This window comes from Pristiophorus japonicus, chromosome 5, assembly GCF_044704955.1.
Source record: "Pristiophorus japonicus isolate sPriJap1 chromosome 5, sPriJap1.hap1, whole genome shotgun sequence".
Taxonomy (NCBI): Eukaryota; Metazoa; Chordata; class Chondrichthyes; family Pristiophoridae; genus Pristiophorus; species Pristiophorus japonicus.
The window spans coordinates 35860551-35878598 of NC_091981.1; the positions used below are offsets into that span (position 1 = coordinate 35860551).

The 18048-nt window shown below is 43.6% G+C and overlaps 1 protein-coding gene across 1 annotated transcript in view; it reads left to right on the forward strand.

The window, feature by feature from the left end:
* Window positions 1-18048, forward strand: part of LOC139264288 (NFX1-type zinc finger-containing protein 1-like) — a 52207-nt gene that overhangs the window by 15311 nt on the left and 18848 nt on the right. Inside the window, exons 3-8 of the mRNA XM_070880515.1 lie at window positions 2466-2744; window positions 3165-3371; window positions 7066-8751; window positions 10585-10713; window positions 12362-12510; window positions 14528-14671. Coding sequence (XP_070736616.1) covers window positions 2466-2744; window positions 3165-3371; window positions 7066-8751; window positions 10585-10713; window positions 12362-12510; window positions 14528-14671 — 2594 coding nt within the window. The remainder of the gene's footprint in view (window positions 1-2465; window positions 2745-3164; window positions 3372-7065; window positions 8752-10584; window positions 10714-12361; window positions 12511-14527; window positions 14672-18048) is intronic.

The following is an 18048-nucleotide window of genomic DNA, read 5'->3' on the forward strand; positions in this document are numbered from 1 at the left end:
AAAGACTGAAAAATGCTTTGGGATGGCCTGAGGTCACAAAAGGCGCTATATAAATGCAAGTCTTTCTACTGTTGATCATTATTTACCAATTTGCTATTTCAGCAGAACCTTTTGCTCGCATGCCATGTGCAGATTTTCATAGAAGTGACATATCAAAATTTTGAATATTGTCTTTGTCAACAGTGTCCTTATTACACTCTTATTGGAGCCATTGCAACTGCAACCTACATCTTCTTTTGCAGGCATATACAATTTAATTGGCATAGGTATTTAACCTTCTCCCATATAATTCCAATTTTTTAACAGAAGCTCAGTTTGTGTTAGCATAACATACACCAGGATCAGGATGTGTTTGGTAGAAGGAGCTATCTTAGGTGTGGTGAGGGGGAGGGGGGGGGGCGCGGTGGGGGGGGGGAAATCACTATTTGCTTTTATGGAACAAGGGCTTGGTGGATGTTGATTGGGCCTATTGTAAGTAAAAAACATCATGCAGTATACTGATTATCTCCACATTGCAACATAACTTCAGCCTTTTGCATAGCTTGGGGAAGGACTGGACAGAGAGGGCATTCTATACTTTCAATCCAGGTATAGAGTATTAACATTGTATAAGAGCATATGAAATGCTGTTTTTTAATTAAAAAGACATCAATTGACTAAGATCTAATGTAAAGAAATTACTGGGCGTTTAGATGTAGAACAAAATAACAAAGGTTAACTAGTTATCCCATTTCCAATGCCTAGAATGGAGAAATGCTCCACTTCTACCTCGAGAGCACCACATTGCAGCTTATGGTTGCTGTCCGTGATGAGAGGGGAAGTTGTCTATTTTTGCCAAGTACAGAAACTTTTATGAACTCTCACTGTGGTTGAGTTAAACAATTTTGCCCAATTATCTGCCATATTGTGGCACAGTGCGGTGTTTAAGCTTTGTTATTTTCATATATTTAATGGTATAAAACTTGTTGAGAAAGAACAGACTGTAAATATGGTGCAAAGCTGCAGTGCACTCAAACAGATTCGATTGAAGTCCTGTTTAAATTGTTTCTGTGAGAGTTGAGGCTGCAGGATCAAGGAGACCAGCGAGAGTCAGAACTCCTTGGGGTGAATTTACACCCCGTGCGCCTTGTGATTTATCATCTGAACCACTTGATGTGTTTACCATGTAAACACTTGCTGATTCTAATAGGGTTCAGTATCTGGATTTTTCCATTTGATTTTATTTGTTGTCATTTGAGTTCTTGGCCGAAATTGCCCAACGCCCAAAACGAGTCGAGCTACCGCTCTTGAAGTGTCATGGGACGACCAAACCGGAGAAATTCAGCGCTTCGTGCTTTTTTTTGAAGCGGGACGGAAGTGGCCTCATCACCTGGACAGAAGTGGGGGCGGGGCGGAGTGGCTGTCACTAGTGGGGCGGAAGTGGGGGCGGGGCCGATTGGTCGACGCTGCAGGTCTTCAGCGTCAGCCCGGCCGAACCCGCGGTCATAATTGTCGGCCCGACCTGGCAGTCAGCCGACGCAAAAAAATAACATAATGGCCGCGACAGTGTGTCCTCCCCGTTAAGGGCGGCCACGCCACCATGCCACAGAGAGTGTACCGGGGCACCGACCGGTGGCGGGGCCGCTCTCGCGGGGCAATTCGTGGAATGGGGCAATTTCCCGAGGGGTCCCCGCCAGTCAGTAAGGGGTCGGCGCGTGCATGCCGCAGCGAGAAAAGGGGCGAAGCATTCCTGGACACCTCTCCAAAACTCAGAAAGGGCAATTTCCAAAATGGCGGCCCCTCTGTGGCGACTCGGCGGCCATTCCGTGCTGCATCATGGCCGCCACTTTCAGGCGGCCAGTGGCCTTATCGGAAGGGGCAACTTCGGCCCCCTTGTCTTATCGCACCTTGCATTTTCCTGTGACCGTTGTGAATTGCTCCCCACTACATGTTGCTAGGAAACCTCATGTCACATGACCAGAAAGGCTGGTTTTCTTTTTAATACATAAAACCAAGGAATATGATAATTAGCTTATAAGAATTTTGACTATATGCAGAAGTGAAACTGTACTCCTGATATAATTTGCTTGCATGTCTGCCAATATTCTCTTCAGTGTTTTGCTTATCAGTGAATAATAACCACACTCCATATCAGTTTGAGATGGGGAGGGAAGAGAAGAGAAAATGGGGTGGATCTTGACTTTGTGCAGTAGTGTAAAACAGGTGCAAGTCAGTAGTCCGTTTTACATCTTTCCTGATTGTTATTTCCATTGACTTCAATCGGAAGAGATGTAAAATGGGCTGTCGACTCACGAGCACCCGTTTTCCACTATCGCCAAAGTCAAGAACTACCCCAGTGTGCCTCTCGTTCTCCCCTTCAGTTCCTCCCCAATCTTGGGCAATTGAGATCGGGGAAGGGGAATGGTCAACATTTATAATATGACCGTTAAGAGTAACCTATTAACCTGTTGTTCTATGTCCCAAAGTCAAAGCAAACCTGCAACCTGTCGACCAACCAAGAAAAGGTAGTGCTTCAAGCAGCAGGCAATCAAGCCGGGAGCATTCGAAAGACCGAAGGCGTGGAAATGACAAGGGGCTTTTGGAGTTTAAGCAAGCTGAAAGCCACCTCAGCGCCACACAAAAGTCTTCTGCAGCCAGTGGTGGAAGTAAACCTGCTAAAGGGCCCAGGAACTTTGGAAGTCAGCCCCATCCAGCAAGTGCTCATAAACAAACACCTGAAGCAAGTGTTCGAGGAAAGCCAAGAGGTGAGCAATGAATAGTCGATAACCAGAGAGCACAGACTGAAGGTGATTGGCAAAAGAACCAGAGGCGACACGAGGAAAAACTTTTTTACGCAACGAGTGGTTAGGATTTGGAATGCACGGCCTGGCAGGTGGTGGATACAGATTCAATAGTAGCCTTCAAAAGGATATTGAAGAAAGAAATTGCAGGGATATGGTTAAAAAAAAGTGGGGGGAGTGGGACTAATTGGATCGCTCTTCGAAAGAGCTGACGCAGACTCGATGGGCCGAATGGCCTCCTTCTGTGCGGTACTATTCTATGATTCTAGACTGTATCATGTGAGAAGGGGTGGAAATTTTTAATTTTTTTTTTAAGAACCACTTTCGTTTGGTTGACTGAATATACATGTGAGCTATGCTATCCTTTTTATTTTTAAATTTCAGGCCAGCGAAGTGGACAACAAGGAAGACCCCCTCAACAAGTGCAAAATAGGTCTGAGAGTGTCTCTGTAAAGAATAAATTTCAGCGGCGTGACCAATCTGAACATCATAAGAGAGATCACAAGCTATACGGCAGTCAGCCTAACCTGCTCGGCTGCTTCGAAGAAAGTAGTGTGGCGAATGAGACACAAAGACAGCAGAAACCACGAGGTCAGCAAGGGATGGGTTATGTACCTTGGAAATTTGAGGGTGGGAAGGAACTGTGCAGAATATTAGAGTAAGGGCTGGGTTTTAGGCTTTTCGGTTTTCGGGGCGGGGTAAGGAAGTTTTGTCATCTGGGCCCTGCATCAAGGAGCACAGCACTAAGGGAGGCATTGTACACTTTTCGTGGCACAAGGATGAGGAACTTGCGAGCTAAACTGCCGGGCCGTGTGCGCTTCGAGAGAGGCTGGGGCGGGGGGGAACCTTAAAAAAACGCTCAAAAACATTCCCAAAACATTGCCCACACCACCACAACACAAATCGCTGTAAAAATCTAAAGAACAAACACTCACACTGACCTTTGGCATACTTTATCTTCCTCTGTGCTGCCGGCTATGCTGGATTGCACTGATTTCTCAGGCGGTCATTGTCAGCGTACTTCCGGGTGGACAGATCAGGCAAAAGTCTAAAGTACTGCCAGTATCGCAACGAGAGGCGTTGCACACCTGGTGCAGCTCTTCCTGGTGATGCTGCTCAGCACTACCGCAAAATGGGACTGGAGGATCGTGACGGGGCACAGGAGACCTGAACACCCCCATTCTCGCCACTTCGGGGTAAAACCCAGAGCGCAAAGGACCGGAAAATCCAACCCTTCATTTTTTTGCCATAATCCATAAAATAATTAAAAACTAAGAAAAAGAAGAAAGAACGTGCATTTCTAAAGCGTCTTTGATGAACTTAAGATATGCCAAAGCACTAGTGTCATGGGATTTGTTATGTCCACCTGAGAGGGTAGACAGAGCCTTAGTTTAAAGTCTCATCCAAAGGACAGTACCTCCAACACTGGAGCACTCCCTCAGTACTGCACTGAAATGTCAGCCTGGATTTTGTGCTCAACATAAGAACATAAGAAATAGGAGCAGGAATAGGCCATACAGCCCCTCGATCCTGCTCCGTCATTTAATATGATCGTGGCTGATCCGATCATGGACTCAGGTCCACTTCTCTGCCCGCTCCCCATAACCCCTTAATCCCTTATCGGTTAAGAAACTGTCTCTCTCTGACTTAAATTTATTCAATGTCCCGGCTTCCACAGCTCTCTATGGCAGTGAATTCCACAGATTTACAACCCTCTGAGAGAAAAAATTCCTCCTCATCTGAGTTTTAAATGGACGGCCCCTTATTCTAAGATTATGCCCCTGAGATCTAGTCTCCCCTATCAGTGGAAACATCCTCTTTGCATCCACCTTGTCAAGCCCCCTCATAATCTTATACATTTCGATAAGATCATTCTTTTGAATTCCAATGAGTAGAGGCCCAACCTCCTCAACCTTCCCTCATAAGTCAACCCACTTATCTCCGGAATCAACCTAGTGAACCTTCTCTGAACTGCCTCCAAAGCAAGTATATCCTTTCATAAATATGGAAACCAAAACTGCACACAGTATTCCAGGTGTGGCCTCACCAATACCCTGCATAACTGCAGCAAGACTTGCCTGCTTTTATATTCCATCCCCTTTGCAATAAAGGCCAAGATTCCATTGGCCTTCCCGTCACTTGCTGTACTTGCATACTAACCTTTTGTGTTTCATGCACAAGTACCCCCAAGTCCCTCTGTACTGCAGCACTTTGTAATCGTTCTCCATTTAAATAATAACTTGCTCTTTGATTTTTTTCTGCCAAAGTGCATGACCTCACACTTTCCAACATTATACTCCATCTGCCAAATTTTTGCCTACTCACTTAGCCTGTCTATGTCCTTTTGCAGATTTTTTGTGTCCTCCTCACACATTGCTTTTCCTCCCAACTTTGTATCGTCAGCAAACTTGACTACGTTACACTCAGTCTTTTCTTCCACATCGTTAATATAGATTGTAAATAGTTGGTGTCCCAGCACCGATCCCTGCGGCACCCCACTAGTTACTGATTGCCAACTAGCGAATGAACCTTTATCCTGATTCTCTGTTTTCTGTTGGTTAGCCAATCCTCTATCCATGCTAATATATTACCCCCAACCCGTAACCTTTTATGAGGCACCTTGTCAAATGCCTTCTGGAAGTCCAAATACACCACATCCACTGGTTCCCCTTTATCCACCCTGTTCGTTATATCCTCAAAGAATTCCAGCAAATTTGTCAAACATGACTTCCCCTTCATAAATCCATGCTGACGTTGCCTGACCAAATGTCCTGCTATTGGTTCTTTAATAATGGACTCTTAACATTTTCCCAACCACAGATGTTAGGCTAACTGGTCTAGACTAAACTGCTTTTTGTCTGCCTCCTTTTTTAAATAGGGGCGTTACATTTGCAGTTTTCTAATCTGTATGGACCTCCCCAGAATCCAGGGAATTTTGGTAAATTACAACCAATGCGTCCACTTCCCTGCCATTACTTCTCTTCAGACTCTAGGATGCAAGCCATCAGGTCCGGGGAATTTATCTGCCTTTGTCTTACTGAGTACCACCTCCTTAATGATTGTGATTGTGTTAAGTTCCTTCTCCCCTATAGCCCCTTGCCTATCCACTGTTGGGATATTGTTTGTGTCCTCTACCATAAAGACTGATACAAAATATTTGTTCAGAGTTGTTCAAGTGTCTGAAGTGGGACTTGAACCCACAACTGCCTGAATCAGAGGTGAAAGTGCTACCACTAAACCATGGCTCACACTTAGAAGGAATTATATCAGAGATGAGGGAGGGGTAGCCTATCAGCCAATAGGCTTTTACTTGTATTATGGCAAAGAATGCGACATGGGGAGCTGGAAACGCAATCTACTTTTAATTCATTCGAATGATCTGATAATTTTTTTTAGCAATTCATTCGTACTTTGCTGTGTTGCTTATGTTGCTTATAGGGTCATTCTTTTTTTTATTTGCAAAAAATCTTTAATTATCAAGAGTAGACTATACCATAACTTTGAGTATATAAGTCAAACTTTCACGGATTTTACGATCCGCCTATGCACTGATCTGATCTGAATGGTCTCTTGCACCCAGTGTAAAAGTTACAGATGTAAGCTATACACCATTCTTCATTTCTGGTGTTTCGGTGAAATATTCTGATATTTGGTATTTACATTACTGGCACAGGGCTTAGCGTCAATAAGGTCAAAACTAAAATGAAAGTTACACATTCTGTTACTTTAAAAAATAATCATTCATGGGATATAGGTGTGGCTGGAAAGGCCGCCATTTATTGCCCATCTAGTTGCCCTAGAGAAGGTGATGGTAGACTTTCTTCTTGAATCGCTGGAGTCCATCTGGTGAAGGTATTCCCACAGTGTTGTTAGGTTGGGAGTTTCATGATTTTCACCTGGCAACGATGAGGGAACAGCGATACATGGCCATGTCAGGATGGTGTCTGACTTGGAGGGAAACTTGGAGGCGATGGTGTTTCCATGCACCTGCTGACCTGTTCACCTCGGTGATAGAGGTCGGGGGTTTGAGAGGTGCTGTCGAAGAAGCTATGGTGAGTTGCTGCAGCGCATCCTGCAGCTAGTGCTCACTGCAGCAACGTTTCGCTGATGGTAGAGGGAGTGGAGGTTTAAGCTGGTGAATGGGCTGCCGAACAGGCAGACTGCTTTGTCCTGGATGGTGTTTAGCATCTTGTGTGTTGTTTTGTTGTAGCTTCCTAGCTTCCTAATGACTGCAAATTTGGTAATGTAAAATATTTTGTTTTTCTCCCTAATGTTGCAATTATAGGCAGACAGCCTTTCTCTCGAGGAACGGGCAGAGTTAAGCCTCAAGCTACCCGTGAAAACCATTCACAGCAGCATTACAAAGGATCTGGGAATCAAACCCATGACAACTGGGGACAACACAAATTCACACAAAAGGGTAGAACCAACCAGGAGACCCAACATTCTAGACCTTCGGCAGATGATTCTGGTAAATCTGCTCATCATGAGCCACGGATGCTGGACAGGCGGGAGTTCAAGCAGCTGGCCGAGATGAATCCCGCAGACATTGTAATTAAGTTAGCCTTTCCAAGAAGTGGGCTCAAAGAATTCTTAAACCAGGCTAATCCCAGCAAAAACCTAATTGTGTCCTTGCTGGAAATTCTTAGTACTGCATTCAAATGCAAATCCAACCGGCAGAGCTTACATTATCTGCTAGAGTTGATCAAGGACTCCATGTTTCTGAAAAATATCCTTCCTGCGTTTGTTGTCAGTGCTCAGACAGAAGTGCTGCCAGAGGCACATTTGGAAAACTCTGCACACCTTGGTTTGACACTAAAATTGCTCTGTGAGCTGATTACTGTCTACCCTGCAAGTGCTTTTTTGGAAGTGTCTCTTCTAGCTACGTTGGTGCAGTCAACTTCAAAGTACCTGCAGTCTATTGGCATCCCTGTCTCAGTAGAAACTGAGACGAGCTTACAAAACCTGCAGCAGATGGTTGCAATCCTGCAGGAGAAGAAGCGAGATGGGAAATTGAAATCTGATACTTACACCTACTTCATGGGGCCTGAGGTGGCAAACTTTAGACTTATTCCAATATATCCAACCTACGACGACATCCATTTAATCGTCAAGCCTTATGTGAGACCGAATATCATCACTGGAAAATATCCAGACACTCACACATACCTCGACACACACTTTCGTTTACTGCGTGAAGACTTTGTTCGGCCATTAAGAGATGGAATTTCCAAGTTGTTGACTTATGACCAGAAGGATCTGAAGAAGAAACAAATAGATGACATTAGAATTTATTTTAATGCGCACATACTGGGCCCACTGTGCACACATAATGGTGTCTTCTACCGAGTTCAGTTTGATATAAAGTTGTTAAAGTTTGTTCAATGGGAGAGCTCCAAGCGACTGCTATATGGGTCTTTCCTTTGCCTATCCAAAGATAACTTTGAAACTGTGCTGTTTGCGACAGTGGCGCATAGCAGCTTTAAAGAACTGCGAAAAGGTATCATCACACTCAGCTTTACTGATGAAAGCCGTCTGCAGCTGGTGGACATTAAGCCAACGGATACTTTCCTAATGGTTGAAACAACTGCATATTTTGAAGCCTACCGCCATGTTCTGGAAGGTCTTAAAGAGATTAAAGACAATGAATTACCTTTTCAGAAATACATTGTTCAGTGCCAGAGTAATGTTACAGAACCAAAATATCTAAGATATGATTATCACCAATACACACTCGCGCCTTTGATGGAACAACAAGCCCTCAAAACCCCAATGCAGTCCAAGGCGGCCGCATCCAGTGTCGACTTCCTGCACTTTAACTTGAGCTCATCCCATGACAGTGATTTCAATGTGCGTGACTTTCGCACGTGGCCATCTAAGCAGAAATTAAACTTAGATAAATCCCAAATGCAAGCCTTGCAAACAGCTGTAACCAAAGAGCTTGCTATTATCCAGGGTCCCCCAGGAACAGGTAAAGTAGATTTCATTTCTTCATTCAGAATGAATTCTGTACTATAATAGAAATTACTTGTAATTATATTGAGCCTTTCACTTTCTCTGGAGGCCGCAAACGCTTTGTTATGTAGGCAAATGCAGCAGCCAATTCGTGCACAGCAAGCTTCCACAAACAACAATGAAATAAATGATCAGATGATACAAAAATCATGTGGTTGTTAGTGAGGAAGATAGCTGTAGACTGCAAAAAGATATCAATGGATTGGTCAGGTGTGCAGAAAAGTGGCAAATGAAATTCAATCCGAAGAAGTGTGAGGTAATGCATTTGGGGAGGGCTAACAAGGCAAGGGAATACACAGTAGATGGTAGGTTACTGAGAAATGTAGAGGAACAGAGGGACCTTGGAGTGCATGTCCACAAATCCTTGAAGGTAGCAGGAGAGGTCGATAAGGTGGTAAGAAGGCATAGAATATAAGAGCAGGGAGATTATGCTAGAACTGTAGAAAACACTAGTTAGGCCACAGCCAGAGTACTGCATACAGTTCTGGTCACCACATTACAGGAAAGATGCGATTGCACGAGAAAGGAGGGTACAGAGGAGATTTACGAGAATGTTGCCAGGACTGGAGAATTTTAGCTATGAGGAAAGATTGGATAGACTGTGGTTGTTTTCTTTGGAACAGAATAGGCTGAGGGGAGACTTATTTGAGGTATACAAAATTATGAGGGGCTTAGATAGAGTGGATAGGAAGCACATATATCCCTTAGCAGATAGGTCACTAACCAGGGGACGTGGATTTAAAGTAATTGGTAGAAGGATTAGAGGGGAGGCTGAAACGTACTGCCTGAAAGGATGGTAGAGGCAGAAATCCTCAGCACATTTAAAAAGTACTCAGATATGCACTTGAAGTGCCGTAAACTGCAAGGCTAGAAAGTGAGATTAGGCTGGATAGCCCTTTTTTGACCGGCTCAGACACAATGGGCCGAATGGCTTCCTTCAGTGCTGTCAATTTCTATCATTCTATAATCTGTTTTAGTGATGTTGGTTGAGGAATAAGCATTGGTCAGGACACTGGGGAGAACTCCCCTCACTGGAGGGTCCACCTGTCCTAATTTTCAGGTGAACCTCGATTTAGGTGGCTAGAGTCCTGCCAGACACAAGCGGGGGCCTCATTGAAATATTCAAATAGGGGTCAGCTGGCATTGTCAGGATATCCAACGTCATTTTTGTATCAAGCAGTGCCACCATTGCTACTTCCTTAGCCCACCTGCAAGGTCAGGGGATGGCCATTTAAAGGGAGCCTTAGCTGCAGTCAGAGAAAGCTGGCACTCGTTGTTTCTCCAGTCTCTCAAGAGATTTGAGGCTGAAAGGCTTCCATAAGTTCATCCCCTCGCAGCTATGCCCCCTCATAGTATTTCCCTTCTGCTAATATCTGCTAGCTCTGTTGAAGCCCCAATATATCTGTGATTATATTCTTTACGACATCACTAAGCACACTACACACAAGATGGCTCTGCAGAAAACTGTAATGGTGCTTTTAATATTTACATCAGCAGTTGCATTGCCACAGTAATCCACTAGAGGGAGCTCTATATTACAATATCCACCCCTCCCCTTTAAAGCCCATGATGACCATCTACCTATAGACAGCAGGATTAGTGCTTGCACACCACACCATTCCAGTCTATCTAAATGAGCCCTGACCATCCAAATCAGGCCTCCTGTTGACATCATCGGTCATGAAAGGCGGGAAAAGCAAAATCAACTACCTCTGTATGTGTTCTAATCATTCATCTTTGAAAACTAATTTTATATCCTTTATTAACGTCAAGTTTTTATATTTTGCAGGAAAGACTTTTTTGGGACTGAAGGTTGTCAAAATTCTTCTGGCTAACATAAATATTTGGCAAGCTACTGGTAGTTCTCCGATATTGGTGGTCTGCTACACAAATCATGCATTGGATCAGTTTTTGGAAGGTCGGTGATTTCAAAATGCAGCAAGTAATTAAAGCTGATTATCGGCACTTTTTAATGTTGTAATTAATTAGATGCATGGTATTGTCACTGTGCGTGTGCTATTACAATTTCTGTCAATACCACAAACATGCGCAGACTTCTGATTCCACAATCTCACCATCCCCCTGGGCTAGTGAGGAGGAATATCAACCAGATTAATTTTAAGGTCATGCCCCCTTTTTTCTGGACTCTCCCTCCAGAGGAAATAGTTTCTCTCTATCTACCCTATCAAATCCTTTAATTGTCTTCAACACCTTGATTAGATCAACCCTTAATCTTCTATACTCAAGGGAACAGAAGCCTAGTCTATGCAACCTGTCCTCTAATTTAACCCATTTAGCCCCGATATTGTTCTCGGGAATCTGCGCTGCACGCCCTCCAAGGCCACTATATCCTTCCTGAGGGGCAGCGCCCAGTGTTGGAGCGCAAACCTGCATTTCTGAATTACTATACACAAACCAGATCGTTTAACATACAGACGATGTTATCAAATTATTATTCGCATAGTAACAAGGTACACTCAAAACAAGACAATGTCATGAATTACTATTATTATTCACATAGTAACAAGTTACACTCAAATACTCAACATACAGACAAATGACCAGCCATTTATTATCCTGAAGTCACGTCTCACTGCCATAAATCGACTGCCACCATGAAGTACTGTAAACACACAGGTGGTCAGAGAGACAAATTTGAATGGCTCAGTGGCTCCAATCATCTAGCAGCTTCTTTCGATCCAAACATCCTGTTTTTAATCCAAACTTCAATCTTCCAACTTTTAACCCTTTCGATCTCCAGATGCGACCAAAGCAAAACATTTCAGAAATGCAGGTTTGCTCTCCCACACCCAGAACCCAACGCACTACTCCAGATGTAGCCTACTCAGAGCTCTATACAGATTATTTTTCAATCTGTATTCAAAGGCCAGAAGAGACTGAATCAAAGCACAGTTGAATATGAAGGAGCTTTGCTCAATGGTGAAAATTCAGTTCCCCAACAGCACCGGAATCAGTAACTCCTCCAATTCACTGCTCCTGAAGATGATGTAAACATTTTAGAAAAGAACAAGGAAAGAAAATGTTCAAGTTAATTCTTTGTTGTAACTAGTTGAATTTTTACATTCATTTTTGGGATTATGGGCATCACCGGTAAGGTTATGGAATGGGGCAGGCAGTAATAGGGATGTCAGGGCGGGAAAATTTAAATCAAAAACTATGGAATTGGTCACACAAATTTCTGTTTGGTAGGATGGAGGAGAGGCTTCTATGAACCAGGGGCAGGGCGTAGGGACCCTGTTTGCTGGTATGTCTCACTAGGCTTCCCATTCAGGGATGGGAAGGCTACATTTATTGTCTATCGTTAATCGCCCTAGTGGTTTGATACAACTAAGTAGCTTTCTAGGTCACTTCAGAGGGCAGTTAATAGCTAATAGACCAGTCTGGGTGAGGATTACAGGTTCCCTTCCTTTTGAAGGATCTTGCTGGTGAAACTCGCTCTTCATTTTTCTTTTAATTTCTAACTACGCGGCAAACAGCACTTGAAGCATCATTTCTGGTCGTCTGTTAATCTTTTGAGTCTAAAATCGATTGATATGTCATTTTAGGGATTCTCACGTTTCTGGAAACTGGGCTGGTCAGAGTTGGAGGAAGGAGCAGCAGCGAACTACTGTCCCAATTTTCTATGCAGGTGTTAAGAAAGCAGAAAACCTTCAGGAAAAATCTGCCAAATTATCTGAAAGGCGCATATTTTGGGGTGAGTTTGACAAGTGAAAGTTTACAGATGAAGTGCACTCATTTTGCAACTATTGAGTAAATAAAATAATTAAAATGGAAACTGACAGAAAGCATCTTATATTCAGGAGCATCAGGTTTCTATCTTTGAAAACCTCAGGACCTCCCAAAGTGCTTTACAGCCAATGAAGTACTTTTGAAGTGTAGTCATTGTTGTAATGTAGGAAACGCAACAGCTAATTTGCACACCACATGGTCCCACAAACATCAATGGGATAAATGACCAAATAATCTGTTTTTGTGATGTTGGTTAAGGGATAAATATTGTTCAGGACTCGGGAGAACTCCCCTGCTCTTCTTCGAAATAGTGCCTGTGGCTGCTTTTACATGCAACGTAATAAAACACAAGTAACTCACTTAATTATAAAAGGCATCTGTTCCATATTGAAATTAAAAGAAAATTTGTTGCAAGTACAACAGTAGAAATAGGTCTAGAGGTCTGTGTAATGCATGCACCTATGAGGATGCTCACATGTTTGTAGACATGATGCGTTGTGAGTGGCTTAGCCAGTCACATGATGTTCTCAAGACTCAATAAAACCTCAGTCAGTTGGGTCTAACTCATCCACAATGAGGTATGCAGTTGCAAGCCTAGTAATGTATAGTGTGATTGTTAAACCTTTGTTAATAAACCAACTAGTTCTTAAAAGCAATGTGTTATGAATTATTAAGCGAAGAACTTATGAAGCAAATATATTACAGTTTGTAATGTTTAATTACTGGACACAACAAAAACTACATGATGTGAACTGTTAACACAATTTATATCCCTCTCCCTCTCTTGCCCCCTATCTCTCCCTCTTCCTCTCACTCGTCTTCCCTTGCTCCATCTCCCTCTCTCACCCTATCTCTTTCGCACTTCCTCTGTCTCTACCTCCCTGTTTATCCCTCTATCCCTCATCCTGGCTCCCTCATCTCCTCTGCCTCGCCCTCTCCACTTTCTCCCTCCCCCTCAATCTCCCTCCATCCCTCTCTCTCTCTCTCCCTCTCCCCCAGTGATCCAGCCCTTGTCCCTAATCATGTGGGTGGGGTTATTTAAATATACGGGGTGGGTGGTGCTAACAGGCAGCTGGAAAATTCAAAGTGGCACCATGCCACTTCCATGGAGTGACTTATGACCAGGGAGGGCCGATGAGATAAGGGTGGCAAATTTGTAAAATATTTCTATAGGAGCTAACATCCATATTTAGCAAGGCAATCATTCCCCTCTGGGATCATTACTTTTGTTGGCAGCACTGCTTCAATGGAACTTATCCCAGGTCTCAGCCCTTGTGTTGGGCCTAATGGATGGAAATGTCAAGGTAGCTCGGGAAACCCCTCAAAAGCGTTTCCAAAGAATGGGGGGGGGGGGGGGGTAGGTAGAGTGCAGAAGAGTTAATCACTCCCACTCTCTGGCCCCTGACCAGAATTTGGGCCTGAATTTAAACAAGATCTGCATTCTGCCTTTTTCTTTCCTCCCTCTGTGAGGACAAGCTTTCAGGAGGTTACTCTTATTCTATTTTTAGGGTTGGGCCTGCAACGGAATATTGACAAGCCCTTTTAACCTATAGAAGCTCCCCAAAAACTCAATTCCCAATGGGGCTTTGAGTTCTTTATCTTGATTCTCGAAACAAAGCTAACTTGATAATGCTAACTTCCCCAAATTCCTTCTATTATCTCTGCATTCAGTTCTGTTCAGCTAACTTCAATTCCTACCATAGCATTATACATAAAATACATAAACAAGGTTCAAGTCTTAACTTAAAAACAACAGATAATCGCTTAGCAACAGGGAGATTGTATATAGTTCAGAATACTATATCCTCCGCAGAAAACCAAAACATTAGCGCTTCTAAGCATCTATCTAGTCTGAGGAGACTTTTCGTCTCCAGTTCGAACATAACCATTTAACACACATACCATATACATTTTCAGGTTCTAATAATTCTAATCCAAACGTTTTCACCTCAGAGCTGTGTTGTCTTATTTTGTTCCTGCAGCTGATCGAAGAAAGACAAGCGATCCAGAAAAGCATTGAGATGTTAGCCGCATCATTGGAAGCAAGTGTGAAGGGAGTTCTTCAGATGTATACCTTATCTAAATACATTGCTCCAAACCACTTGAGGAGTATACAGGTGGGAATGGTATGTGTCCAAATTTGCATATACATGAATAAACAGGAAACCCATGTTAATTTTATCTTAGCTAATTATCAGGCAGGGATATAGTACTGGTGCAAGAAGGGAGCATCCCCCCTCTCTCCTCCACTGCCTCCCCCCACCCCCAATGCCAGATTCTGCTGTATCCTCATTCTCACTCCTTCTCCCGCCGTGCCAGGTTCTGCTCCATCCTTCTTCCCCCTCTTTCTCCCCAACCCATGCCAGATTCCCCTCTATCCTTCTTCCAACAACTCAGCCAAGAGTGGAGGAGGAGGTGTGTAAGAGTAAGGGCTAGAAATGCATTATAGCCCAGGAATGGGTGGTATCATTAGAAAAATTTGAGAATTAGCACCAGGTGCTAATGCTTTAGACTGCACGCAAAATTTGTTCTCACTACTCAAAGAAATGATTGAAGCGCTGATTCAAGTCTAAAGGCCTAGCTCAGTGGTGTTACACTTAAAGGGTGGACCGATATCTGGTGCAGTCTAATCTTAACTCATCACTGCCACAGGCTTTTCTCAGTTCTTAAAGGGGAGATTCATTGATACTGCAGCACCTCAGTCTCAGCATTCCTTGCTGTGCAGCTGCTTCATCAAGGAGAAGCACAACAAGGAGAAGGAGCCGGAGGACTGAAGCAGCTCATGGCAGATCCGCCTCAGTCAGGTGGTCAGGGTGATTGAATGCTTCAACAAATTCTACATACCACCATCTGTACCACAAGCTTCACACACTGCCCAAAGCACCACACCCCCAGCACTTACCGACCAACAATGTCTACCTACCAACACTCACACCCACATTTCATACCTTGCTCACAATAACAGCTATTCAACTATGGCAGGCACAAGGGTCAATAGTTATTGGAATGAATATGAAACATGTGATACGTTTATGCATACATTTATTAATATAGAGTTTGCAATATTTTGTGGTCTCATTTCACCTTTGCACCCAGGAGGATGCTGTGATACGGCATGACACAGGGAAGGTATGATGGGAATGTGGTAAACAAAAGGGATCTGGGGTTTAAGTCACCTGGTGTGAGGCTGGAGGGCTGTTTGGAGGAGGTGGCAGAGTTATGTGACCACCACCTTGGTGATGTGGAGCCGTCTAATACACTGCTCTTTGTTTAATAGACACATGTTCCCGTAATTCTCACTGCCTACGCTCCTTCCGCCATATATCTTGGAGGGCGAGATGGCAGGGCAATACAGCCCCCATTAATGTTGCTAAGTGTAGCAGTTTGAATCTTTGAACAATAAATGTAGCTACCTTGTAATATTAATGTATCTACTTTGTAGTTGCCAGAAGACTACTGATACAAAAGGAGCTTGAAATGACTCATAGGAATTGCTGTAGTGGGTGAAACTGAAAACAAACCATTGAAACTAACCTGCCCTGACAGCTGGGAGTGATTAATGCTGATGCCTTTAAATAACATTGCTGGAGCCAGCTTCCTGGAGCTGCATACCGGCTGTCCCTGTTGCTGTCTGATCGAGGCGCTGAAGTAAGTGGCCACAATGAATTTTTCAGATCGGGCAGCCAATGAGCATTGCACGCTCACTGACGTCATGATCTGCTTGGCATTGAAGTCCCCGGTGGTCTCATACCAACGTGTAATGAAGGGGATTGGATTTGCCATACATCGCTAGATTTGTCTCACCTGGGCGCTACTGCATCATATTGTTAAATAGATTTCTATGCAAGATGTTTCCTTGGGTTCAGCATCCCTGGCCATTCCTGTAAATGGACCATGCATCCCTCATAAACCAGCATGTACCTTTACCTAACCAATATCTGGCTAACTGTAGCAAGATCCTGGGGTTGAAGAGGGAACCATGTCACTATGCTCTGATATACTGGAATATATCAGATGCTGCCACATAATATTGTCTTCAGTAGGTGGAAGACTATACTCTTTCAGACTGCAGTTCAGACTATAAACCAACAGACAAATTTATGGCACAGAAATTGGGCTATTTACCACCAACAATTTTCACCGCTATACTGGCGAAAAATGGCAGTCACCACTGTAGCGCCCTTCTCTGGCACAGACCTCGGCGTCTGCCATTTTGGTGAAGGCCTTAGTGCTGCACATAGCAGCAGTGGTCTTGGACGTCAGTCAGTGAACTTCGACCTTAGCGCTGAGCGCAGGAAACTATAGACCAGTTAGCCTAACATCTGTGGTTGGGAAAATGTTGGAATCCATTATTAAAGAAGCAGTAGCAGGACATTTGGAAACGCACAATTCGGTCCGGCAGAGTCAGCATGGATTTATGAAGGGTAAGTCATGTTTGACAAATTTGCTGGAATTAATTGAGGATGTAATGAACAGGATGGATAAAGGGGAACCAGAATATGTGGTGTATTTGGATTTCCAGAAGGCATTTGACAATGTGCCACACAAAAGGTTACTGCACAAGATAAAAGTTCACGGGTTTGGGGGTAATATATTAGCATGGATAGAGGATTGGCTAACTAACAGAGAACAGAGAGTCGGGATAAATGGTTCATTCTCAGTTTGGCAATCAGTAACTAGTGGGATGCTGCAGGGATCAGTGCTGGGACCCCAACTATTTACAATCTATATTAATGACCTGGAAGAAGGGACTGAGTGTAACATAGCCAAGTTTGCTGACAATGCAAAGATGGGAGGAAAAGCAATGTGTGAAGAGGACACAAAAAATCTGCAAAAGGACATAGACAGGCTAAGTGAGTGGGCAAAAATTTGGCAGATGAAGTATAATGTTGGAAAGTGTGAGGTCATGCATTTTGACAGAAAAAAAATCAAAGAGCAAGTTATTTTTTAAATGGAGAAAGATTGCAAAGTGCTGCAGTACAGCGGGACCTGGGGGTACTTGTGGATGAAACACAAAAGCATAATATGCAGGTACAGCAAGTGATTAGGATGGCCAATGGTATCTTGGCCTTTATTGCAAAGGGGATCGAGTATAAAAGCAGGGAAGTCTTACTACAGCTATATAAGGTATTGGTGAGGCCAAACGTGGAATATTGCGTGCAGTTTTGGTTTCCATATTTACGAAAGGATATACTTGCTTTGGAGGCAGTTCAGAGAAGGTTCACTAGGTTGATTCCGGGGATGAGGGGGTTGACTTATGAGGAAAGGTTGAGTAGGTTGTGCCTCTACTCATTGGAATTCAGAAGAATGAGCGGTGATCTTATCGAAACATAAGATTATGAGGGGGCTTGACAAGGTGGATGCAGGGAGGATATTTCCACTGATGGGAGACTCTAGAACTAGAGGGCACGATCTTACAATAAGGGGCCGCCCAATTAAAACAGAGATGAGGAGAAATTTCTTCTCTCAGAGGGTTGTAAATCTGTGGAATTCACTGCCTCAG